At 36.9% G+C, this 26,970-nt stretch overlaps 1 protein-coding gene across 1 annotated transcript in view; it reads right to left on the bottom strand.

Annotated features, from left to right (window-relative positions):
* Window positions 1–1,509: 1,509 nt before the first annotated feature.
* The window catches only part of QSER1 (glutamine and serine rich 1), a 92,876-nt gene continuing 67,415 nt past the window's right edge, over window positions 1,510–26,970 (bottom strand). Inside the window, 7 exon segments of the mRNA XM_038404274.2 lie at window positions 1,510–5,535; window positions 7,862–7,957; window positions 10,598–10,750; window positions 20,133–20,169; window positions 20,171–20,228; window positions 22,138–22,275; window positions 24,566–24,777. Coding sequence (XP_038260202.1) covers window positions 5,395–5,535; window positions 7,862–7,957; window positions 10,598–10,750; window positions 20,133–20,169; window positions 20,171–20,228; window positions 22,138–22,275; window positions 24,566–24,777 — 835 coding nt within the window. The 3' untranslated portion in view covers window positions 1,510–5,394.

The following is a 26,970-nucleotide window of genomic DNA, read 5'->3' on the forward strand; positions in this document are numbered from 1 at the left end:
CCTAAGAGAAGATTGGTGAATATTGTACAATCTCCATTTCACAGTAATCTCTAAAATGAGACTGATATACAAGAGTTAATTTTTGTATTTTTCAAATGTGTTGAAATTTATTAAGTTGTTTTTTAAATTCCATATTTTCTTAAACTGATCCATTTATACTGCATTCTCCTATAATTCTTGCAACTCACACTTCAAAACCAATAAATCCTCAGTTGACAAGTACGAAAAGCACCCTCATCGTTCAAAGTAATGATCCAACACACCTTAATATCCACATTAAAAAAAAAACCCAAAACCCTGCTTCTCATAGTAGGTTGTTGTTTTTTTTTAAATTTTATGGTTTAGATTTTCCTTAAGATTTTGATGGCTATGAGAAGTCTGTGTTTGTTGTTCTTCCTGACTCACCTTTTATTTTTTTCTCTTAGTTGCTTGCTCTCTGTATTCATCATTTTGCTGTTACAAGAAATCAAACTGTATAAGAAGCCTTAAGAAATTTTGTTTCTGCTCTTTTGTTCTCCGGAAAGGAATAAAAGATCTGTTATGATACCCAAGTGAGGGAGAATTCCCAGGGGAAAATATGTTCTCTGAAAGCTTGAATTATTCACCTATTGTGCACAACTATTGACAGTGAGAGCTGCATCCCTGTTGTTCTTTTCTCTTAAGAGGGTTGTACACATCTGGCTCATTACACTTTCTTTCTTAAAAGTTCCTTTGTAAAATATAGCTTCATTACATTTGAATGCAGAATTAAAATATTAGCATCCCTCCTTTGCAATATGAAGCCCTCCTCACCCACTCCCCAAGGGGGTTTGGAGGACAACAGCTGTTGAGGCCTCCATGGAAGTGTGGGTCTTGCAGGACTTGTGCTGCACAGGGGTTGGGAAGCAGTGCAGATGCATATGGCCTTCACAAAGATGTCCCAGGCCTCCAGTAGATCTCTCAACAGCCACCCATTTCTGCTCACAGGGAGTTGGGAGAAGGACAGACCATGGTTCCTGACCAAAGATTCAAAACTTGTGGGCCTTCCAGTCCCCTGTATGGAAATAATATGCATGGGAGATGATTTGGGTTTAAAACATGATGTTTTACCATAACTAGACAAGCAAATCCCTAGCAATATCTTTCTGTAGGCATGATATATTTGTAAAACTTTGTACAGTTATCCACTCTGTACAAAAAGGATATATTCTCCCCATTTTACCAATGTCCTTAAAAAACCTTTTATCTCCTTATTTTACATCTGTTCAGGGACTGCCTTGCTGGTAGTTCTACAGTGGAAGCAGATTAAATCATTTGGAAACCAGACACAAATTAAACAAATTAAAGAGTTAAACATGATAGCATGTGTCTGAACAAAAGAGTATGATGAAACACATTAGATCACTTACAGAGACTTCTTCATATTAAGTGAGAGATCAGAAAGCATTATGCCTCAAACATGCCAATTTTCTCAGCAGTCTAGCTTTTCAAGTTTTGATGTTTTAATAATAAATCACTGAACATTATGACTTTTGTTTAAAAAGTGTTTTCATTTTAATGGATTTAGTTAATAACATCAAATGAATGGTACAAAATTGTGTCCTTATTCACATTTCCATACATTGTATTATGGACCACCTGAAAATCTGGACTAAAAATGCATAAGGTGTTTTAGTCCTAACCTAATTTTTGCTATATGTAGAGGAGATATACAGAAACATGCATTTGTTAACAATGACATGTTAACATTAACTTCAACAATAAGATATGTTAAGGTGTGCATTGTATAATAATGCACAGGTGTGTGATACGGTGTGAAACCAATGTCAAGTGCTACCAACAAAAATCAGAAGTGATTGCACACTGACATCTTGTGATGATATTTTTAGCTTGTTTTGTTTTACATTTGCTTTAAATATTTAATATTTAAAATATATTTTCCCTACAGAAAGCATTTACTGGAAGACAGACTGGAAGATTTTCCTTTTCTAAAAGTATATCATTTAAACAATATATTAAATATGACCGAGGTGATAAGACTCTAGAGGCCCTAAAGTCTGTAGAGGTTTTCGGAGACAATTTTTCAACCCAACGGTTTCACTGATTTTTACTAGCAAACTTTGGAAGTAGCAGCTTGGAGAGCACCCTGCCTTTACAGAAATATTATGCTTTAATTAAAACAAAAACAAGAGAGGGGGATGCCATACTGGTTGGGGGAGGAATGGAACAATTAAAACCTGAATAATTTACCATGGATTTGATTTCATGAGTTTCTCTACTTGCTAACTAACAAAATGTCAATACAGGGGTTTGTTCCTTCCTAGTGCATCTTCTCTTCCAATTTGTTCCTGCAGTCAAGTAAATGCCTGAATTTTCATTGGCAACAGAAGTTAAAGGACTTGGACCCTACTGCAGGATCAAGGAGGAAAGGACATTGGGATGTGGGTGCATAATTAACTCTTACCCACTAGTTATCTGAAATTGCAACACAACAAAACAAAGCAAGATATTTGTGCAAAAAAAGTAATTTGTACATTGACATTTCTTCTAAATTTGCTTCAGTATGAAAATCCCTCTTCAATTCCCATTGACTAAGTTTTATTCCGCCTGAATGGTCCTTCACATTCCTAAGATTCCTACATTTTTAATTCATCCTAGCTTGATGGCCTAGTAACCCAACCAACATCTTTCTAGCCAAGGACAGGATGACATAGAGCTCCTTTATATTGCTCTTTAATAGTCTGGACTGGTCGCTTTTGAGCAATGCAGGGTACTTCCTATCTTCTATAGGCAGAGTGCTTTGTCAACTGGCCTTGGGAATGAAACAGAGCTGGAACTGAAGCCAGGTCTCCCTCTATGGCAGTGCAGAGCACTGTGAATGACTGGCCATCCCTTTTTCTTTTCAATGTACCTGCTTTTATGAAAAGACCAGCTTCTCCATAAGCCACTGCTTAGCTTCCAATAGTCTGAGGGCTTAGTCTGGGGCTTGGGCTGAAATGACTGGTTTCTTAAAACTTCCATTCAGGCTCCTACAGGAAGCATAAAGTAGAAACATATAAAATTAAAAATGTAGAACGTCTTCCATTTGTTTTTTTCATGGGTGTATTAGGAAGGCACCTGTGGCTAACAAGTTCTGACTAGTACTTTGCTGTATAACCGAAGAGCCAACCATATTGTTTGCTCAATCTATGTCATCATGCTTTTATTTTAAATGATAAATTAATATTCTAGGTAAATGTCTATATAGTTTAGTGTTCATATTTAAATTAATACTATTCATGTTTGTAACATTGCTGATTGGTACCACCTCATTAGTTTAATTACAAAATCGGGGGGGGGGGAGATGAAGCAGTTCATTCCAGATTCAGTACTGCATGAGAGAAATATAGCATCTCTCCTACCCCGTCACACCTCAACTCCCTCCTTTTCACTGAAAGAGTAAATTACCTGCATGATGCTTCTTAACATTCTACCTTCCTAAGTCAAAATCCATATTGCTCCCTGTGATTACAGTACGCATTGCAGTAACACAACGCACCTCATGTCATGGTAATAAACTGCCTTTTTAAAGCAGGTACAGTATGAAGAAGCTTTAAAGAAAACAAGGGGCATTTACCAACTTCCATTTTTCAGTCAGTCTGTTCATACTAATGTGGGTACAAACCTTAAGGAGAATTATTGCTTTTACAAGATGAAACCTTTGGAAACATGGCAACATCCAACTTAACAAGGATCTAACTCTATCAGTTAAAATACATACTTTTGATTTTCGAAACCCTAATTTGATTACTCAAGATGATATCATTTCATTTCACATCTCTTCATTATTCTTTACAATTCTAAGGTCTAATGAATATATTAGCAGCTAAATAGACCAAAACAGAAAACGGGAAAACAAACCACATTGTATATAAGCATGTCCTATTTGGCCAATGAATGGTGCACCCTGCTTTCCTGTTGAAATTAAGGCACTAAGTGGTAGTTAAAGGATAAAAGAATTAAAAAACAAAACAAAAAAACATTATCTGAGGAAAGAATGACATGTCTATTTCTTTTGGGCCCCAGCACGTATACGGTTTGAATGACTGAAAGGCATTCTGTTGGCAAACTTAAGAAAATGTTCTCCTGTTTTGAGCCATATTACATTCGTTGTCTGAGTGGGATTAGTGGCACTACTAACTGTTAAGAAACTGGATGGGAGGGATGCTACAAAAGTATGTCTGAAGATCTAAAAGGCACCAAAAAGAGAATAACTCTGCCACTGCCAGTTCTAAAAACAACTATGTAAGCTGTGTTTAACACTGCATATAGTCTATTCACAATCATAAATCTTTGTTGACCAGAAGATAAAGTGTAGTAGATTTTCATTTAAACTCTCAGTTAATCAGGGGCTAGTTTAGTAAGAAATTTATTTTCACGTATGAGAAAATAACTGCAGTGTCTAACACAACTACACTTAAAGCAAAACTAGTCTATTATGCATTATTCTGGTTAACACTGAAGAAAACCTGTATAAACAAAAAGGGTTACCTCAAGATATATAGTTTACAATATGAAATCAACATATAAATGAATAAGATTTACTGAAAACAATGTAAAGTGTATTACAAAGATACATGAAACAACTTTAACCACAATATTTTCTCTGTGAAAAATACAACTATCAGTGAGATAAAATGTACATTGAATTTTTTTTCCAAAAGAAAAAACAAAAAACACAGTATAAAGGAAATATTTTTCTTCAAAACAGGGAAAATAGTTAAGGTCATTGTCTTTCATTACAATATAATTTGACAACAAAAAGCAGTCCTAGGATTGCACCAACTCCATGTTCAGTCTCCTGAACATGATAATAGTAAAAGGAGTCCATAAAGCATAATGACATTTCTGAATTTTATGATGGCAATATTTGTATACAGAATTTGATGTCACACCAGCTCTGTTTAAAAATGCATAATACTCTAAATTCATGGTCAGACAGAAATGCAAATATTAGTTTACCCCCAGCCCTGACTCTTTTTGGTGTTCACCAGAGTCAGAAATAGCCATAGTATTTTAAGTGTTATTATCTCTATAGCAGTAAAGAAAAAATTATACTTAGTGCATGCTTTATCATTTGTCAAAAACATTTCTGAAAATAAAACTAAGTTACCCAATAGTTTACAAAATAGAAAAATCATTATTCAGGTTAAAATGTGGTGATGTTTATGTTTACTTCCATCTCTAAAAGACTCATTTTCTTGGCAGCATCACTTTTCCTTAGCAGGAGCCAAAGTACAAAGTTCCATAAGAGAAATAAAATGCCTATGAATAAGAACGTAGTCTGGTATTGTAAGAGAATCAGAGCCTCTCTCTGAGCTTTCTTTTTCATCAGGTTAGTGCTGTAGAAAAATGTGAGATTCTGAAGAAAATTTGTTATGAACACTTCTGCTGTACATGATTCAAAAGTTCACCAAACTTTTCAAAAAGATCCTCCACCCATTTTATATTTTTCATGCACAGCTGAACAATCTCCTCCTGTCCTAGATCTGCGCTCTTTTTCTGAACAGAAGAAATCTATTTAAGAGAGAGAAAAAAAAACATATTAGCCAGCCTCTGTTACTCATTTAAATGTAGCATGCAGCTCTTAAATCCTCCCTTGATCCATATGCTAATTCCTGCAAAGTGGCAGGAATTCTTAAGCAAGCTTTATTTGTCCAGGGCAGTCTCTTCTGCAGACATGGCTAGCTAAGGTCGAAATCTATTATTCATTACTGAAGTGATCTAGTTAAAAATACCAATCTAGGGTTTTCCAAATGATTTTCCAAATGCTAACACTTTCAACTCCTGGTATCTTAAGAAATGTGTAGGAATGGGACTGGTCATAAGAAATGCCAAACGGAACAATGTCGACTTAACACTCTTAAAATATAAGATCCAATAATATAAATAAATGCGAAGATATTTTTAAAATATATTTAAAAATATGCTCAATTAAAAGGCAATACTATCTTATTTGCTAGAGTTTGATAACTAGTCTATAGTTTACAATAGAACTGTAACAATGCAATGTGGGCAGGGATAAAGACAACTTGTCAACTGATTTTCAAAATTGGCTTTAGGATACTTAAAGAGGAAGTATAAAAATATTAAAGATCTTAGTCTGAAAGAAAGTTCAAGCAATAAAGTATACTATTCAAAAACCTTGAACTTTTCTCCACAAACACAGCATGAGGAAATGTAAAATAAAAAAACAGTTGTGCAAAATTAGGAAGAATGAACTTAAAAGGAAATGAATTATTATGAATACACAAATATGATATTTTTATATTAAGTCTAAACTATTATATATTCCCCCAAAAATGTGTTAAAAACCTGTTAAAAATGCTTCAGTGTACATAACATCAACACATCTGTAAAAGAGGTAGGATATCAATAGTTAAGTCCTCACCAACCCTTGCATCCTTATTGTCCAGGGTTTCATGAACCATCAGAATTGAGCTCCACTTCTCTTGCTGCAGACCCTATCTAGTGCAAACCTGACTTCCTTCCATGCTCCCTTCACACTATGCTTATTTCCCTCCCTCTCTCCCTTTTACCTTGTTACAAGATAGAAATACTATGAGCATTAGGCAGCTACTCTCAGAGGTCCCCACAGTGCTGCTGAATAATGGGCTTGCAAAAATGAATGGTGGGTTATTAGTGTGTTTGGAGGTGGAATCAAGACTGAACATGGCCTGGGCGCCTATGAGAGTGTGTGCATGTGTGTAAGGAACTCAGTGCATTTGCATCCAGGCACTGGAACCTAAGGGCTCTATTGGTAGTTGTGGCCTCTATTCACCGAGGATGAAATATCATAGGGAAATCTTGATATGCCAATGCCTTATGGAGAGGCAACAGGCTACCTCTTATCCCTGACTCTCTGCACAACCAAAGACACCCCAATCTCAGGCTCTCCTTTCCCCACCTCAAAGACTCTTGCCTCCAGATCTCCAAAATGTCTGCTAAAACACCCTGTCTCTCCCAAAGTCCCATTCAGTCTATCTTCCAGCATCCCTACTCAAACCTCAAGATGCCTCAAGGGCCTCTCAAGGTGCCTCTCATCTACAGAGCACAATCCTCATGCCTCTGGCTACCTAGCCTACCTCACCAAGAGTTTATGAACAGCACAGGTGGCGAGTCATGTCATAGAAGAGAAACAGCTGCTGGTCTGAGTAGTTTTGTCACTTAATCTTGATGAAACTCCATCAGGTCAATAAGCATATGTGTTTAATAAAAAAAAAAAAGCCTTATGTCCAAAATGTTATCAGAATTGTGTGTATGTGAGGATGCAAAGTGTGTATGTTGGCAAGATAGAGTGAGAGAGGAATTTGGAGTCTGTGGGGACTGTGACTGTTTAGTCAGAGGGATACAAGAACTGGGAGAAAAACAGAATATTTTTAAAATTGGTGTTTTTAAATGTTTCTTCTATTAAGGTTATATTCTACTAAAAAAGTTACATAGAAAATCCAGCTGTCCTAGGAAGAGTTACTGTCCCAAATATACAAATTAATTTCAATTTACTAAAATACGAAAGAGAAAATTTTAATCAAGTTATACACTAATGCCAACACAGGCTTAACTGTGGAGTCATTTCCATAGTATTCCCTATTTTAACATATCGCCTCGTGCAGATAGAAAATGATCACCCACTAATGTCAGCCGACGATTACTTTGTATTGGCTGAAAAAGTTTCTAACAGTTCCAATAAAATCATTACTTTGGTTGGGTTAAAATCAGAAACACATTTAGCTGCCTTATACTGATGTTTTGAAAATGCTGTTATATACAGATAATTTAACTTTCTGCACTACTTCTTATTAATCTAATAATGCCACATATAAGAAGCAGAACAAATACTCACCTCCTCTTTACATGTCAGATATATGTGGTATTTGTAATGATGGAGTGAGTGATACAAAGAGTACAACTGTATTTTTTCTGGATCTACAGTAAATTCCTGCAGAGAAAATAGTTATTTTTACACAAATTAATGATATTTGTTCCAAGATAGACATCTTATTACCAAATGGATCATGTCAATTTTAGCAATTCAGAAATAAAAGGTAACTATCATCATGTCTGAAATGGCATCAAGACATATATGTGACACCAAAATTAGTATACCCTTACCCACTTTGTTTCTCATGTAAATTTAATGTCTTCTTCAAAGTTGGGTTTAATAGTTCTTTCCACCACTCTGAATATATGGAAAGTGTGTTAGCTTGCCATTTTTCAAGTATTACTGGCTATTTCTTGGTGTTCACATAATCTAGCAAATTCTGTATAGATTTTTGGAGAAGGGCAGATATTAGGAACTCTGGAAAGAGCTTGCATATATTGCTGCGATAGTTTTTTCTTTCCAAAAAGTACAAAAACGTGGAATATATTCACTGGTTGTGGCATCTCCTGCATTTACTGATGTTAGCTAAACTTGCTTTAGGTATGTCTGCCAGTATCCTGTAAAATCTAGTTAATACTGTTCTTAGCCACAAATATGAGTTGTATCTATTTCTCTAATATTTCTTTTCAATATTCTTTTTAACAATAAGATATGAAACAACTTCTGTCACTGGAGATAAAGGAGAAGCTAAAACAAAGAATTAATTTGTTTATTTGCCTGCCCTATGAGGTGCCTTATGAACAAATTAAAGTTTCTCCAGTGTAAATATATATTTGTCCATGTAGTAACAGCTATTGTACAGTTTACAGTAGAAATCTACATTAACTTTAAGTAAATGGTTAAAGGCTAAAGTGCCACAAACAGCATGTAGGGGCAACATATTGTGCTCTGCCAGAAGCTGTCCTGTATTCCCCCTTGGTTATGGTGGGGAGAGATGAAGGACGGGGGAAATGTACCCTGAACCAGACCTAAACATGGTCTAACATGTGCCTGCCAGCAGAGCTGTGCTGCCTGTTACACTATGGAGATGGGAGGGCCACTATCTAAGGATGAGCCCATTCCCTCCTCTTGCCTGTACAAGAGGTGGAGCAGCAGCTCCAAGGAGACTGTTTCCTCCTGCTACCTGTGATGTGAGCAGATTGCACAGGGGAGGAAGAGGTTTCCTTATACTGCCTTAATTTCTTGCTTTGGCATACAGGACTGGCCATGATGGGTATGTCTACACAGGAATAAAGATCAGTGGCACAGCTGCAGCTGGTCCAGGTCAGCTGACTCGGCTTGCGGGACTCAAACTGAGGGACTAAAAATTGCAGATTCCCAGAGCTCAGGCTCCAGCCCAAGCCCGGAACATCTACATAGCAATTTTTCAGCCCCAAAGCCGAGCCCTGTGTCCAGCTGACCTGGCCAACTGCGGGTTTTTTATCTCTGTGTAGACATACCCAATGTGGCCCTAAATACATTTTTACATATGCACATGATTCCATTCAATAATTGTTGTGTGTAATATTATTTTAATATGTGCACCATATTTTGCTTACCTATTTGGAATAAACTATCTATGCAGAGTTGCCAACTTTCTAATTGCAGAAAACTGAACACCCTTGCCCTGCGCCCTGTCCTGAGTGCCCACCCCTTCTCCAAGGCCCCACCCCATTCATCCATTCCCCGCCCCGGCCGCATTGCTCGCTCTCCCCCACCCTCACTCACTTGCTCGCTCATTTTCACTGAGCTGGGGCAAGGAGAGGTGATGGGTCCGGCTGGAGTGCTGGCTCTGGGGTGGGGCCGGGGATGAGGGTTTTAGGTGGGGTGGGCTCCAAGCTAAGGTATGGGGTTGGGCTGTGGGAGGGAGTACAGGCTCTGGGCTGAGGGTGTTGACTCCAGGGTGGAACAGAAATGAGAGGTTCAGAGTGCAGGAAGGGTTCCAGGCTGGAGCAGGGGTTTGGGCGAGGGAGTGGGTGAGGGCTCGGCTGGGGATGTGGGCTTTGGGGTGGGGCTGGGGCCAAGGAATTCAGAGTGGAGGAGGGGGGCTCAGGGCTGGGGCAGGGGATTGGGGTGCAGGAGAGGGTTTAGGGTGCAAGCTCCGGGCGTGCTTACCTCCGGTGGCTACTGGGAAGCGGCGACATGTCTCTCCGACTCCTAGATGGAGGAGCGGCCAGGGAGCTCCGCACTGCTCCCACCTGCAGGAAACGGCTCCTGCAATTCCCATTGGCCAGGACTGTAGCCAATGGAAGCTGTGGAGTCAGGTGTTCGGGGTGGGGGCAGCATGCAGAACCCCTGTGGCCGCCCCTACGCCTAGGAGCTGGAGGGACATGCTGTGAGCCACCCAGAGTTGGGTAAGGAACTTGCCAGCCCCGCGCCAACTGGACTTTTAATGACCCGTCAGAAATGCTGACCAGAGCTGCGAGGGTCCTTTTGATCAGCTGTTCTGGTCAAAAACTGGACACCTGGCAACCCTATATCTATAATGGTTTAATGATAAAAGGAACAGGCCACCAAGACAAGTGATTTAATATGCTGTAGATTTCAAACAAATCATTATTTCGAATTACTTAAGTATTAAAATGTTTAAAATTTTATCTTTTTATATATTGCCAAAAAACAACTAATTACCAACAAAATGCAATCCTTTAAGGTATTTTTTTTAATCTATCATGTTAGAATAAGATGGAAGCCGTGATGCATCTTCTAAACACTTACGTGTGCTAACTTAGTGGTTGATTTAGAAGTCCTCAGTGTTTTCTTGTTGTAAGCTTTACCATTCATTCTGATTTTAGAAAGAGCAGCTCCTCCACTTTTTGTTTTAGAATCGCGAGTGATTACTGTCAGTTCAGGAAAGTTTTCCAAAGCACTCTTAAACAGAGCATAAAAGCAAAAAGGATTTTGAATTATGCAAAAATTCCACCAAAAGAGAACTTCTCAATCAATCAGATTGCTGGAAAACTGACCATTATTTTCAGAGAAGTTAAAATATTGAAAGCAACCAATCAAAGTATTTTACATACAAATCTAAAAGCCTCACTCAGTCAATCAGCTATGAGACAGCAATTATACGAACACATACAGACACACACACACAAACGTGACTTTTTTTTGACTGGCTTTAAAAGTAATGTCTCAAGGGAATCAGGCCTTTTCACATATCACAGCTGTCATCTTTGGTTCCTTCATTAAAAAAAAACAAACAAGCCAGGAATCCAGCAGGCAGTTTTGATTGTTTACAATTCTTTATTTTACTTTGCATTCTATTGTTCCTTCCATCCAAGAATCTGTAAGTGCTTTAAAAATATCAATAATTAAGCCTCCATACACCTATGAAGTATGGAAGCATTATCATCTTAATTTTACAGATGGGTCACAGAGAAGTTTATAGCAACCCACCTCAGTGTCACACAGCCCAGTCTATAAGAGCCAAGAATAAAACCCAGACTTCTGATGGTTAGTCCTGTACTTTAGCTATCAGACAACTGACTATGTCTCTACACTGCTCATAAAGGAAACATTAACAAATTTGTTATCCACAATAGTCGGGAATATTTCAAAAATAAACTTTTCTGTTTTGACAACAGTGTATACCATTACAGGAGGATAACTTGCATTGTAATTATAATTATTGCTTTATAATATAGTACTTTGAATTAACAGAGTTAAATTCTCCATTTCCCCCAGATATGAGATAGTCTCACCGTTGAATACTGCAAATGTTTAAGATGTGGGAACCCTATTTATTTTAAATTGAAAAACCTCACCAGAGACTGTCTTTGTTTAACTTCCCTCCACATCTGCACACAAAAATTTGAACTTTGACATCAGTTCAAAAATTTAATACAATTTTGAGAACTTACAATTAAGAAAGTTTAAATGAATACATTGGTTCGTCAGAGGGTACACATGAATGAAAAATAAGTCACAGAGAAGACAAACACAAAGCACTGTCTGTTACTAGAAATTGGAATGGGGGAGGGGGGGTCAGTAAAGACCAAGCCCTTATAAATTTTAAGATTAAAGAAGGAAATGATAGTAGCTAGATAGCCAAAGGGGTCTAAGATATCCTCTAAAGGGCCTTCTAGCCCTTCTCATAGGTCCATTACTGACCTAAACTTCTTGAAATGAAAATAAAAAACACCCTGAAAATCCTAATTAAGATTTAGAGGTGCCTTCTTCTTTCCCCTCCTTCCCAAAGGAGCATCTGAAGCAGCCCTAATTGCTGACATCCAACTAAATTCATATGTTCCCATATTTTCTTCAGACAGATTTTATTAATCATAAAATTTGATTTCCAGTGAGTAGTGAGCTACATCCACCATAAAAAAAACCCTGAACTCTCTACAGCGTATAGAAATAATGTATTGCGTGGCATGCTGTTTTGTTTTGATTCCTTTTTTTAAATGAGGATCTGTCATCCCATTTATACAGGGGCACCAAAAAGCTGTAGAACAGTAGTGACTTTTGGGCCCTCTTAATCGGAGTTAGTCCAACTACTGACTCAGAGGTGACGGCAATTATATGTAGCTGTTTTCTCAATCGGCCTTTCAGTTCCCCTTTTTATAACATGCTTTAGAAGGTCTCTGTCATCCAATTCCCAAAACAAACAGAACAAAACTCCTACAATTAATTAATTCCCTTGATAGCGGAATGCAAAGGATTGTATAGTAGAGACACTCAACTGTCCTTTAAGTTCAGATAGTGGTAGCTCTGGAACAAAACCTCAAGTGAATTATAGTAACTCTCCTTAGCTGCATGTGTTCTCGTTAATTAAGAATGTTTTGAAAGTATCCCTCAGGCCCCTATTGTTTGTAGTATTGACAATACCACATGTTCAAAAACCATGAGTGAGGCTCAAAAAAATACATGCGATTGGCATAAAATTCCACACAATTTTTAAAAATATTATCTTTTTAATTTATTTTTAGTTGCCTTCTGATGTATTTTAGGATTCATGTTTTCAAACTTTTCTCTAGAAACACAAGGGCTAGAAATGGTCTCATGTAATCACATGAATCCAGAAGCTGGAGCTTTATGAAAGTATCAAATATTGCAAGACTTGCGATGAAATCATGACAGCTGGCAACACTGCAGCTGGCTCCAAAAAATGCAAGCTCCCTCCCCGAAATGTTGCTGCTGCTTTAGTTGGAGCATGTGACAGGAATGAGTACAGCATGCTTGGATTCCTGAAACATCTACCCTAACACGGAATCTTCATCATAGAAGTTGGAATCACTGCAGTGTTAAAATTAACATTTAAGCCTTATCTATACCAGAAAATTTCCTGTATTTAAAGGTACTGGCTTACAATTAAATTGGTGCACCCCCTAGTGCAAACACTTTTATTTTGGTTTAAGAGAGCCTTAAAGCCAGTAAGAGAGGGATTAAATGTCCTCATTTTACAGATAGAAAAACTAAATTAAGAGAGGTTAAGTAACTTGGCGAAGGACATGCAGTAGGTGAGAGCGAGGATTAGAATTTAGAGGTCCCAGCTCCCAGCCCAGTATTCGTTCCTCTAGATCACTTGCTGGTATAGCTATATGCTGGCAAAGCCCTTAGTGGGGACACAGCATAAACCACAAAAGGAGTTCACCTGTATAGCTACATTACCTCCCCGAATGACATTAGCTATGCCAAAAGAAACACTTTTCTGCTGGCACAGTTGTATCTACACTGGGAGTTTTGTCAGTATACCTTTGTCAGCAAGGGTATGTGATTTTTTCACACCCTTAGCTGACATAGCTATGCTGGCAAAGCTTTGTAGAGTAGGCTGAGCCTTAGTTAATTTCATGGGGAAAGAATACCTACAGTTCATCTTCAGAGAAGTGTTTGGATGTATAGAATTTCACCTGAAAGATGTGATGTCAATATTTGCAACAAATGGCACTGATGTCATCATTCTGCTTTAGATACAGCTATAGATCTCCAGCAAAGCATGAGATCATATCTGAGGACACACATTAACTGAATGGTGGTGGATTTTATTTTATTTAACTTCAGTTTTGCATTATGTGTTAAATGAATAACATCTTGTTGCAAAAATGTAGAATTATTTTAACAAATCGTTTTTAAAAGTTCTATTGTATTATGTAATATCTTATTTTCATCCAGAGAGAATATATTCTTTTAACTGATTATATTTCTTTACATGCATAAATTACTACATTGTTCAGGGAAATGTGACTATAACAAATTACAGGGAAGAATTCAGCATACCGTTGGACTTACTGCTGCAAGAAAATTAAGGGGTTAAAATGTTCAAATAAAACTAATGGTGGCTTATATAGTCTACAGATGATAAGATGAACTTTTTAATAAACAGTTACAGAATTCAAGGACTCTCCTATCCAGACTCCTACAGTTTCCAGGCACCTGGTTCTGTGTCCCTGAAAACAAAATGTGGCTTAATTAGTGTTTTCAACAATCAGTTACTTTTCCCTTAGTAACAATCTCAGGAGGAAACTAAAAATCCATGTGCAAAGAGATAGTTGCATTTTGGTACTAGTCAGCTTAAGGGAACAAAATGTAGACTAGTCATAGCAGCAGCCTTCAAGTTAAGAAAAATGACTCCAGCTGATTGTTTTTTCCTCCCTGAGTTTAATTTTCTACCTGTTATAGAATTCTCCGCAGAGTTTCACTGCATTCTGAGAATTTGTGTCTTATGCCAGGAAGTCCTGCCTCATCTGTTACTGGCTCAATGTTACTGTCTATTCCTATGGAGTAGAACAGACTTCAAACAGGAACACTGACTCAAAACAGAACTAGTTTTGAATTGGAAGGAGGAGGAAAATACTCGTCATTTCCATGTTCTGGTGGGTCAAGAGGACAAGCTATAAATCAGACTTGCTCAGTGAAGAGAGCCAGATGACTTTGAATAGTGAGTACTTTACAGAAAATGAAACTTCCAAGAAATGAAGCACAATTGATGTTAACTAACAATGCTATTCTGAACAACATTTGTAATAAGTCTAATCTATTTCCAAATACATACTTTGGTGAGTTGCATCTAAAAGATTGAGCGTTAATTTACAGATATGAAACTAACAGACACAATAGTTTAATTTTGTTTACTAAAATAAGATTATAACCAGACAGTGTGGGATTTTATAGCTATTAGAAGTGGGCAGAAAAGTGTATAGACAAAGCTGCTGATTTGACCATTGATTGGTGATTTTACTGGATGATTTGCTCGCAATTCTACACTGAAATATCCCATACTATCCCTTTCAGTTTTAATTAATAGAATATATAATTACTATACACAGTTATCAGTACAGAGTATTAAAAAGTATGCAGAAATGAATGGTGCTCATGAGTAACCAACTTTACCATCTTTTACTTGTTGGTTGCCTAGTCTGAATCTCTTACACCTGAACTCCTTATTTTTATCAATATTATTATAGAAATAGGCTTTCTTGTTCTAAATAATGGATTAAATTGGATTTTAAAAGTATGTAACCTATTTGGTATCAAACCAGTAGAGATGTTCATGGTAGGAAATTAGCCTTTCATTCTACAAAATTGCTAACACAAACATGATATGGGTTTGTGCTTCTGTACTAGAAATATAGACATACTAAAATAACCAGCCATTTTACAAACATATGCCCCGATCCTGCAATCTGATCCATGTGGGCAGATCCCTGGGCTTGCCTGGAGCTCCATTTACTTCCATACAGATCAGACTGTATGATTAGGCCTACATTATCTCATTTAAGAGACATAATTTATTTTCTTTTATTGTGTGAGAAGCAAGCAAACGCTTCTTTATACAGTTGGAATTTGTAACATGGTATAGTGAGTAAGTGGATATAATTATGTATAACTATGACAATCTTCTGTATGCTAAAGATGCTTTTCTTCTAATTGGGTGTAATGATCAGCTACAGAAGTATGAGCACAGTGGGAATCAAATTGTCATTATGTCCCTAAATCTCACTGTAAAAACAACAACAATACAAATTGTGGCTCAGGGGTCAGTTAAACAGACCGTTGTATTTATTATGAAAAGTATCAGAGAGATTTAGACACCCTCCAGGAGCGTTGCTGTTGTCATAAGGGAGCCACAAAGGGATACTGGGAAGACAGGAGCAGGAACTACCACTTCTACAGGGAACACCTTTTCAGCAGTGATGAGACAGGGGGAGTAATTAACTCTCTTTCCCCAAAGTCCTAGATTAATGAAGAGAGAAAAGCAGGACTGGTACCTACAATAAGGTGGATAAAAATCAATTAAAAATATCTATTTTAAAAAAATGTAAATTAAATACATTTCTCTTTTTAAATATAAACCTATTTAAATTAAATCTGAAATTATAATAGCCCATGTTAAGGTTTAAACTTAGTAGACTCTATTAAAATAATTTAAATTAAACTAAAAAACTGTATTAAGCAGCATATGTTTGTATTAAGCAGCAAAAGTTTTAAAGAAAGTCAAACCACTGAACAGGTGGAAGTCACCAGGTAAGCACCTGGAACCAGAGTTTGATGAAGTGATAAATCACGTTTGTCAGCAATAGCCTCTTCTGCACATGCAGAGTGTATATTTACTTATTTCAGTTTATTTAACTAGTTCAGTTCAGTGATTGTTCTTTCAAGGTTAAGAAACAGATTGGGAGATGAAAAGGTTGAAAAGCTTGTTTTCCTCTTCCAATTGATGAATAAAACTGGGTACGGGAGAATGAGATACCTTAGTTCTAAAGTCTTGACAGACATGGTGACCAGAAACAATTAGTTCAATTCACTAATTACAGATTAGTATTGTATTTTTGATAAATCCGTTTTAATTTTCTACTTGTTGTAGGGATAGTTTGACAAAACCATTTTTCCTTATGCAGCCAGCACTTTTATGTTAATTAAAGTATTTTATTTAACTAATAAAAAACAAATTTTAAATGTTGTTTGTGCATTTGTAAAAATTCCAATTTCTCCAAATAAAGCTTGACAAATCAAGAGTAAAAAAAAAACAAAAACCCCAAAACCCCATCATCTAGTAAATAAGAAATGCACCATTCTAACATAATAAAAAAGTGAAAACTAAAACTATCTAAATAAATGTATGTAAATCTATATAACAGCTTAAATAAAGATGTATACATATAGTGGATCCTCTTGGTGAACAAAAAGAATCATCAAAAGATATCAACATATTTTAATGGTTTCCTACCAATGCAAATCAACCTTTCTTTAGGAAATGGACTGATAAAAAACAAGATTAAAAGTGATTATTTAAATCAATCCACCCTGGTCAACAATGCCTTCATCCCTAGAACAGAAAGCCATGATGACACCCACAAAATCAGTTAGGAAATAAACATCCCTTATTAGGGCTGTCAAGCGATTAAAAAAATTAATCTCGATTAATCGTGCTATTAAACAATAATAGAATACTATTTATATACATATTTTTTGGATGTTTTCCACATTTTCAAATATATTGATTTCAATTACAACACAGAATACAAGTATACAGTGATCACTTTATATTTATTTTTATTACAAATATTTGCACTGTAAATAAAATAAATAGTATTTTTCTATTTACTTAACACAAGTACTGTAGTGCAATCTCTTTATCATGAAAGTTGATCTTACAAATGTAGAATTATGTACAAAAAATAACTGCATTCAAAAATAAAACAATGTAAAATTTAGAGCTTACAAGTCCACTCAGTCCTACTTCTTGTTCAATCACTCAGACAAACAAGTTTGTTTACATTTGCAGGAGATAATGCTGCCTGCTTCTTGTTTACAATGTCACTTGAAAATGAGAACAGGCATTCGCATGGCACTCTTGTAGCCAGCGTTGCAAGATATTTACGTGCCAGATGCGCTAAAGATTCATATGTCCTTTCATGCTTCAACCACCATTCCAGAGGACATGCATCCATGCTGGTGTGGGTTCTGCTCGATAACTATCCAAAGCAGTACAGACCAACACATGTTCATTTTCATCATCTGAGTCAGACGTCACCAGCAGAATGCTGATTTTCTTTTTTGGTGGTTCGGGTTCTGTAGTTTCTGCATGGGACTGTTGCTCTTTTAAGACTTCTGAAAACATGCTCCACACCGTCCCGATCAGATTTTGGAAGGCACTTCAGATTCTTAAAATCTTGGGTCGAGTGCTGTAGCTATCTTTAGAAATCTCACACTGGTATCTTCTTTGCGTTTTGTCAAATCTGCTGTGAAAAAGTGTTCTTAAAACTAACATGTGCTGGGTCATCATCTGAGACTGCTATAACATGAAATATATGGCAGAATGCAGATAAAACACAGAGCAGGGACATACAACTCTCCCTCAAGGAGTTCAGTAACAAGTTTAAGTAACGCATTTTTTTTTTTAATGAGTGTCATCAGCATGGAAGCATGTCCTCTGGAATGGTGGTCAAAGCATGAAGGGACATACAAATGTTTATCGTATCTGGCACGTAAATACCTCGCAATGCAGGCTACAAAAGTGCCATGTGAATGTCTGTTCTCACTTTCAGGTGACATTGTAAATAAAAAGCGGGCAGCATTGTCTCCTATAAACGTAAACATATTTGTTTGTCTTAGTGACTGGCTGAACAAGAAGTACTACTGAGTGGACTTACAGGCTCTAAAGTTTTACATTGTTTTATTTTTGAGTGCAGTTATGTAACAACAACAAAAATTTACATTTGTAAGTTGCGCTTTCACGATAAAGAGATTGCATTATAGTACTTGTATGAGGTGAATTGAAAAAAATTATTTCTTTTGTTTATCATTATTACAGTGGAAATATTTGTAATAAAAATAATATACAGTGAGCACTGTACACTTTGTAGTCTGTGTTGTAACTGAAATCAATATATTAGAAAATGTAGAAAAACATCCAAAAATATTTCATAAATTTCAATTGGTATTCTATTGTTTAACAGTCTGATTAAAACTGAGACTAATCAAAAGCCCTACTCCTCATTATTTTTAGCATAAGGGGACGGACATTACACTCATGTTTATCCTTGCTCTCTTCAGACAGACACTATGCACTCATCCCCAGAGACAGGCAGGTTATAGGAATGGAATAAAAAAGTGCTCCAGTCCTGTGGGTAGTAGCAGATTCAAGAAGGTAGGGCAGGACAGCTGCAGCCACTGTTTCACTGATGCTAGAAACTGTCTGCTTAGGATTTTATCTCCCTGACATTCTCTGCTGTCTACTGAGAGGGCTGCTACAGTGCTTCTTTCTTCATAGATTTTGAGGCCAAAAATATGCTTCATCTAGTCTTAGCCCATCCATAATGCAGGTCACTGGATTTCATCTGTTCTGCTGAAGCACCAAGTGTAAGACAGGAAGTGGGACTCTGTCTTACCAGTTCCGATCTTAAACCCCCGTTGTGATTGGGCTGGGAAGGGACAGAGACAGGGGAAGAGACAAACCTACTTCCTATGCTTTACCCACAGTGTTTCAAGGAGCTCTTTTAGCACAAAAGAGAAGCAGCATTGGGACAGTCCTGCTTATAAATAACAAGGAGGTCAGATCCTGGGTAGCCAGTTTCCAGCAGCAGTAAAATTAGCCTCTTTTCTCTTTGCTACTCCTTTAAAACCTACCCCATCCCTCCTGTCTATTTTGGATGGGTTATGCATAGCTATTTGGGACAGGGAGAAGAGTAGGTGGCACTATAGCCTGTCTTGCCCATCAATACAGAAGTTGTGGGGTGGTAGTGCTGGTGTTTCTTGTCCCTGACCAGCCCACAACAATTTACTGTCCACAGTTTCAAAGGGTGAGACACACTGCAGTTCTCTGACCCATGCTTAACTCGGGACTATGGGTCAGAAAGGGTGCTTGTCTGTTTCATCTTCCCTGATCCCTCACCTCTGGCTCTAGGGAGCCCTGGTGCTGCTCTCTGCACCTCACCACAGCTGAAGAGCTGGGATGCACCATGGGACAGCATCATGGGGCAGAAATACAGGTATCCTTAAAAAAAAAAAAAGCTCCACAGGGACAGTAGTTTGATTTTCTGATGAGGAACTTGAGAAGCTTAGAAGAGAAAATACTTTAAAATGAATATTAAAGCTTGGGAAGTAAAACTGAACTTTAAGATCTACAGTAGAAACATCTCTACCACAAAATGTTTGCTAGGTGGAATATATTAACACTTAATTCAAAGTATCTCTCAAACCTCATATTCCATTCCCGGCACAAATTTGCCATCTCACTGTACACTTGTATATAATTAGTGACTTGCTTAGGACTTTGTTTTAATAATCTGAAATTTTTAAAAGAAAATACCTTGAACGTATGCTCCAAACGTAATTGGAAAGCAGTCTTTCCTGTTGTCATTCAGCATGCCATCAATTTTTCTCATATGAGGCAAAAGCAGCTCATCTGAAAGACATGAAAAAATACATAATAGTTAAGTACAGATGTAAGGCAATTATTTACATAAAACCTTTATGCCAGATGGGCCACTTTACCCTATTTATTAGAATAAAACAATCAAAGTCCAAAATAATACATTTTGCTCATATACCCTAGCTTTAAATAGGAAAGGAAAATTACTTATTAAGATCTACCTGCTAATATACAGAACTCAATACTTGACTCTAAAACTTGACAAATGTGCAAAGGCCACATACATTATAATATCCACGCCAACAGCTAAATGTAAATCTAACTGTTATTCTGTTCTTTCATTTGTGATTGAAAGTTCAGAAAGGAGACAGACCGGGCAGTGCAGAGAATGAACCTTACAGACAACTTTAAATTGTTCTCTAAATCTCTCCCTGTCATGCAAGACAATTTTCAGTTCAGAGACAGGTTCTTCTCAGCTGAAGAGTGTGTGCATGTTTCAAACTGGCTGTCATACATTATATATACACATTATATATATACATATACATACATATATATACATACATACATACATACACACTCACACACACACACACACACAGCTTAGCTTGGATTTATTTTAGGTAGGGGTAGTAGCACCGCCTAGTAATAAGGTTTCCCGACAGTTACTATAATATATAGTTATAAAATTGCACAAGAGATGTTAGAATCTAGGTAGCAAGGTAGGTGGTCATTGGTGCTTGAGAAGATTATTTATTAGCTCTGAATTTGTGGCTCAATCCTGCAGTTTTTACTGCATCACTATTGCCTTCATTGGGACTACTGACAGAACAGCTGCAGGACTGCACCCTTGACGTACAGAGAGAGGGTAGAGTCTCAAACAGGAAATAGCTTTTGAAACATGGATAAACTGAAATTAGCAGCACAGAGCCCCATGTCACAGCAGCTTATACTATGTGAAACCCATGCTTTCTAACAGTATCTCAAGTCTAATGCTTTCTTTGTTAAATTTCCAAGAGACAGAACTGACCTGACGTTTGTATGCTACAGTCCACTATAGCGCATAGTTCTAACGTGTTGAAATTCAAATGACATGCCCATCAAACAGCAGTTCTCTTGAAGACAACCTGGACATATGTGTGTTCAAACACTAATCTTTAACCCAAACTCCAATTACTGCACAGCTCAGAAATCAGAACTTCATAAAGTAATGAGTATGTCTCTACATGAAAAACTAGGCACACATTTGAATTAGCACGTGTAAGTCTATTATTGGTGATGGTGATCTTAATTAAAAAAAGTAAGGTTCGTTCGTGATGCTAACAGGAGAGGGGCCCAAAATAACCAGATGACAAGTCCCTCTGGAGTAGTTTAAAGCAATTTGAGTAATATTTTAAACAAAATGTAAAGTTAAAAAATGTCTCCATTATATTTTAACAATACAGTCATATTAGGGCAGTATGGTAAACTCATTCGGATACATTAGTATTTCACTCACTCACTTACATTGGTGTTCATTTCTCATGAAAGTCATGATATGATGAAACTGGAATTTGGAGCAAAGTGGTCAAAGATGCTATCGCAGAAAAACTACTACTCTGGCCACTCTACTGTGGAAAAAATACTATTTGCTCTGAACATCTTCCTGTTTAGAACTTTTAGATACAGAGCAAGTACAAATTCAGAACACTGCCTGATGTGGTAGCAAAGTATGCGGAATCTAGGAAAACAGGATTTGGGGCAACCTGAAACCAATACAAATTACACATACTACATTACTTTCATCAAAAAGTGTAGGTTAAAGTACTGCTGTGAAACAAGAAGAGTTTTCACATTGCTTTTTTAATTAAAAAAAGTACGTAGTACACCTTAAAATTAAAAAAAAAAATCACAAGACAAAACAAAGCAGAACACAAAGAAATTCATGTAAAACACACTGTACCATTGCTCTTTTCCAAGGCTTGCATTGTATCTGGATCTAAGGCAATGCTAACAAGCAGCTCCATATAACTCTTAAAGGTCTCCTTCATAGCTCTTGTGTTCAAAAAGCGGGTGAAAAAGGGAGATGGAGGTACAAGTTCTGAAAAGTAATTGGAATACAATTAATGTTTTCTTCCTCTGATATTCTGAAAATATTTGTATATTAGCATATGTTCCTATTTTGAAATAAAAGGCTTTCATTATGAAACACAAGCAACCTCTAGTGGTATCCCAAGAGACTACAACACATGCTATTTCTCAGCAGAAATAATGTCAACTTTGCATACATCAAAACAAGGGAGGTTAATAGTGTATCAGATAAGCAGGGCAATATTTCTCAGAAAGATGCAGAATTATCTGCATTATCAGCATTTAAATATTCTGGTTATAGGAGCCTTCTAAAACTCTGAGGCAGACAAATATCTGGAGAAAAGGGAGGATGAAATATTCCCATCAAGCAAACTAGACTAAACACCAATTTCCAGTGGCAACTTAGACATTCTCTGAGACCAACTGATTCAGCTGCGTCAAGGGGTAAATCATTCAAAAACATCAAAGTCACTCAGCATTATAAGTACCACTAAAAGTCAATGTCATGTTTTCATGAGCTCATCAAAATACGTACAACCACTTACATTAGCAAACAAATATATGTATAGCTACTGTCACTTTCCAAGATGTTTCAAAAGTTTTGTAGTCAGCCATTTCAATCACACGTGTTATACAGAAGTCATTAACACTTCTAAACTTAGTGTTTGCTCTGCTTCTTGAGGCACTTTACTGTTTCCAGCGCGCAATGTTAGAATTTGCAACCAACTAGGTGGTGAGACTGCTCCATTCTGTCAAGTTTCCAAGTTGACATGGGTGACTGTCACCACCAGAGTAGTCCTTACTCTAATAAACTGACAGCGGTACGTATGTGTTAGAGAGATTGGTATCATGAGAAGTTAGATCAAAAATTAAAATTATTTTTAGTTGCGACCTTCAGCAGAGGGGCTCTAGACTATCGGCAGTAACTCATCTGTAGTCTAAATGGTTCTCAAGCAGGGGTTTGCATATTCCTGGGGGTATGCCGAGTTCTTCCATGGGGTACATCAACTCATCTAGATATTTGCCTAGTTTTACAACAGGCTACATAAAAAGCACTAGCAAAGTCAGTACAAGCTAGAATTTCATACAATGAGTTGTTTATACTGCTCTGTATACTATACACTGACACGTAAGTACAATATCTGTATTCCAATTGATTTATTTTATAACTATATGGTAAAAATGAGAACATAAGCAGTTTTTCAGTAATAGTGTGCTGTGACACTTTTGTATTTTTATGTCTGATTTTGTAAGCAAGTAGTGTTTAAGTAAGTTTAAGTAACTTGGGGGTATGCAAGACAAATCAGACTGCTGAAAGAGGTACAGTAGTCTGGAAAGGTTGAGAGCCACTGGTCTAAATTCCAGTGGCCAATGTGCCTTGAAAATCCAATAGAGAAGGGTCAGGGTGCTGCCAAGTTTATCTTCAAATGCATTTGAAGTTTAAACAACAAACTGAGAAAACAAAGCGATGGAAACTCTCTCAAAGTAATCTAAATATGGTAAAAACAACCTTTGAAAGGGTTGCTCTACCCAGAAAAATGGCTGCAAAAATGGCATCTGAAGGTTCTATGATTATTGTGTAAATGACTCCAGATCAAATCTAGTTGATTTTTCTATCGAAAGATTTTTTTTCTAACTGCCAGTTGTTCAAACTTAACATGCACCTGAAAATCAAGCTCCTTTTAGTTCTTGTTTATGCATCACCACCAGTAATAAAGATTCTGTGCATCCAAATTCTGCCCACTTTTACATCCATGCAACATCAGTGCAGACAGTGGGTGTCACAGATGTGGTTAAGGCACCCTAATTGGAAATGGTAAGCAATTCTGTTAAGGAGGCATGATCCAGAATAGAATCAACTTCTTCTGAAACAGATGTCCTGGCTCTGTGGGACTAAAAGGAGCCAAGTATTAAAAATGTATTTCTCTCACTCAACTAAGCAAATATGACTCTGAATACACACAAAGAATAGATCTGGTAAGATTAAGATGTGTCATTCTTACATTATCACTCTTTAAAGCAGAACTGCATTCTGAAGCAACCTTGCAAAATCTGCTCACTACCAAAGGGAGTGTAAAATATTAGATTTTTAATAATGTTAATCGACCTGGTAAAGGGCTGGAAGAATAAACTTTATGTGAAGGGTGTTAAATTTTCAAGACAACTTTGCACAGCTGTCTTCTAAGGGAATTTTTCAGATCACACAACATTTATAGACTATATGTTATAATATATGTATAATTTCAGTTTAAATTCAGTTAAAAACAAATATAAAAGACTGACAACAGAAAACAACTCACCATCCTCATCACTCTGGGCTTCAGGAGAAGAATCAGACTGGGAAGATGAAAATTCTTCTTTCCATTTTTTCCGTTTCTTTGGTGGTGGTTCAGCCTTTATCTTTGGCTGTTTAGCTTTTGGTTTCACAGAAGAGACTTTTGTTGTTGTAGTTTTTGGTGCTGGAGGATCAGGAGCTTTGCTGGTGCTATTACTTGGTTTGCAATGAATGGGCCTGCAATATTATAATGAATAGTTTTATAAGTCGTCTACATAAATTCACACAAGATCTAATTTTAATAAAAAGGATCATGGTACTTTTTGTGAGTCATGTAAGTTTATTCCATTGCACTCTAGTATGATCATTTTCCTTAATACTTAGCATTTAGCTTTACATTTTTGAAGTGCTGTTACATATTAATTAATCCTCAACAGCTGGCGATTAATTAGTAGTATTCACATTTTGCACATGGTAAACTCTCTTTTCCAAGGTTACAGAGAGTCATGGAAGTATTTGGGAGCTACAGGTGTATTCCAATCACTATTTTACTAAGATATTGGTGGCCTTACTAACCTTGAATATCTGATGGAAATTTTGTAACCCCTTTTGGCAGACTACAAATCAAGATTTTGTGGTTGAAATATAATACAGATGAACTGTACTTTAATTTTCACAACCATATATGAATGTGTGACATTTTATATTTCTGCATAAATACTGTGTGAGATTTAATGTAATGAATAAGAATTTTATTTTTTATCCTCTCATCTCTACCCCAGTGGCTCTGTAGAACACCACATTGCAATATTTAAAACTATTTAAATATAAAAAATAAAATAAAATAAAACCATATTTCTAAACACTATATAACAAAAATTAGAGGAATTAAACTGAACATAAAGAAGAAAATATATAAATATTGTCATCAGACTCCAACGTTGGAGAGGGAAAGTTTCAGACCTAGAACGCTCCACAAAGACACAGTCATCTGATGACCTAAAAAGCAATTGTATAATCCCTCAGGGGCAGATGAATCACATTTAAAAACTCCATCAGAAGGAAGTTCAAGAAGGAGATCTCAGATATAGATTCACAGAAATGTAAGGATGAAAGGGACCTCAGGAGGTCATCTAATCCAGCCCTCTGTGGTGAGGCAGGACCAAGTATAGCTAGACCATCCCGACAGGTGTCTGTCAAAACTATATTTAAAAACCCATACGATGATTATTCCACAACATCCCTTGGAAGCCTGTTCCAGAGCTTAACAAACCTTATAGTTAGAAAGGTTTTCCTAATATCTAACCTAAATTTCTCTTGCTGCAGATAAAGCCCATTACTTCTTTTCCTACCTTCAGTGCACCTCGACAATTGATCACCCTTCTCTTTGTACCAGCCCTTAACATATTTGAAGACAGCTATCAGATCTTCTTTTCTCAAGCCCAGTTTAATTTTTTCCTCAGAGGTCTGGTTTTCTAAACCTTTTACCATTTTTGTTGCTGTCCTCTGGACTCGCTCCAATTTGTCCACCTTTTAAAGTGTGGTGTGCATACTTGGACACATTGTTCCAGCTGAGGCCTCACCAGTGCTGAGTAGAGGGACTATTACTTCCTGTGTCTTACATATGACACTCCTGTTAATACATTCCAGAATGATATGTTCCTTTTTCACAACTGCATTGCATTGTTGAGTCCTATTCAATTTGTGATCCACTATAACCCCCAGATCCTTTTCAGCAGTACTACCGCTGAGTAGGGTGACCAGATAGCAAGTGTGAAAAACCATGACAGGGGGTGGGGAGTATTGGAGCCTCTATAAGACAAAGCCCTATAAAATTGGTGCATCTGGTCACCCTACCGCCAAGTGAGTTATTCCCCATTATATAGTGCATTTGATTTTTCCTTCCTCAGTGTAGTACTTTGCACTTGTCTTTATTGAATTTCATCTTGTTGATTTCAGATTAATTCTCCAATTTGTCAAAGCCTCTTTGAAATCAAATTCTGTCTTCCAAAGCACTTGCAATCCCTCTAAGATTGGTATCATCCATAAATTGTATAAGCATATTCCACTCCATTATCTAAGTTATTAATGAAAATATTGAATAGTATCAGACCCAGGACAGACTCCTGTAGGACTCCACTAGATAAATCCCCCAGTTAGACATCAAACCTTTGATAACTCTCTAAGTACAGTCTTTCAACCAGTTTTGCACCCACCTTATAGTAATTTCATCTAAATCACATTTCTCTAGTTTTCTTATCAGAATGTCATGTGGGACTCATGTCAAAAGCCTTACTAAAATCAAGATATGTCATGTCCGTCACTTCCTCCCTATCCAGTGGCTAGTAACCTTATCAAAGAAGGAACTTGGTTTGGTTTGGCATGATTTGTTCTTGGCAAATCCATGTTGGTTATTGCTTATAACCCTAT

The sequence above is a fragment of the Dermochelys coriacea genome, chromosome 6, assembly GCF_009764565.3.
Source record: "Dermochelys coriacea isolate rDerCor1 chromosome 6, rDerCor1.pri.v4, whole genome shotgun sequence".
NCBI classification, from domain to species: domain Eukaryota; kingdom Metazoa; phylum Chordata; order Testudines; family Dermochelyidae; genus Dermochelys; species Dermochelys coriacea.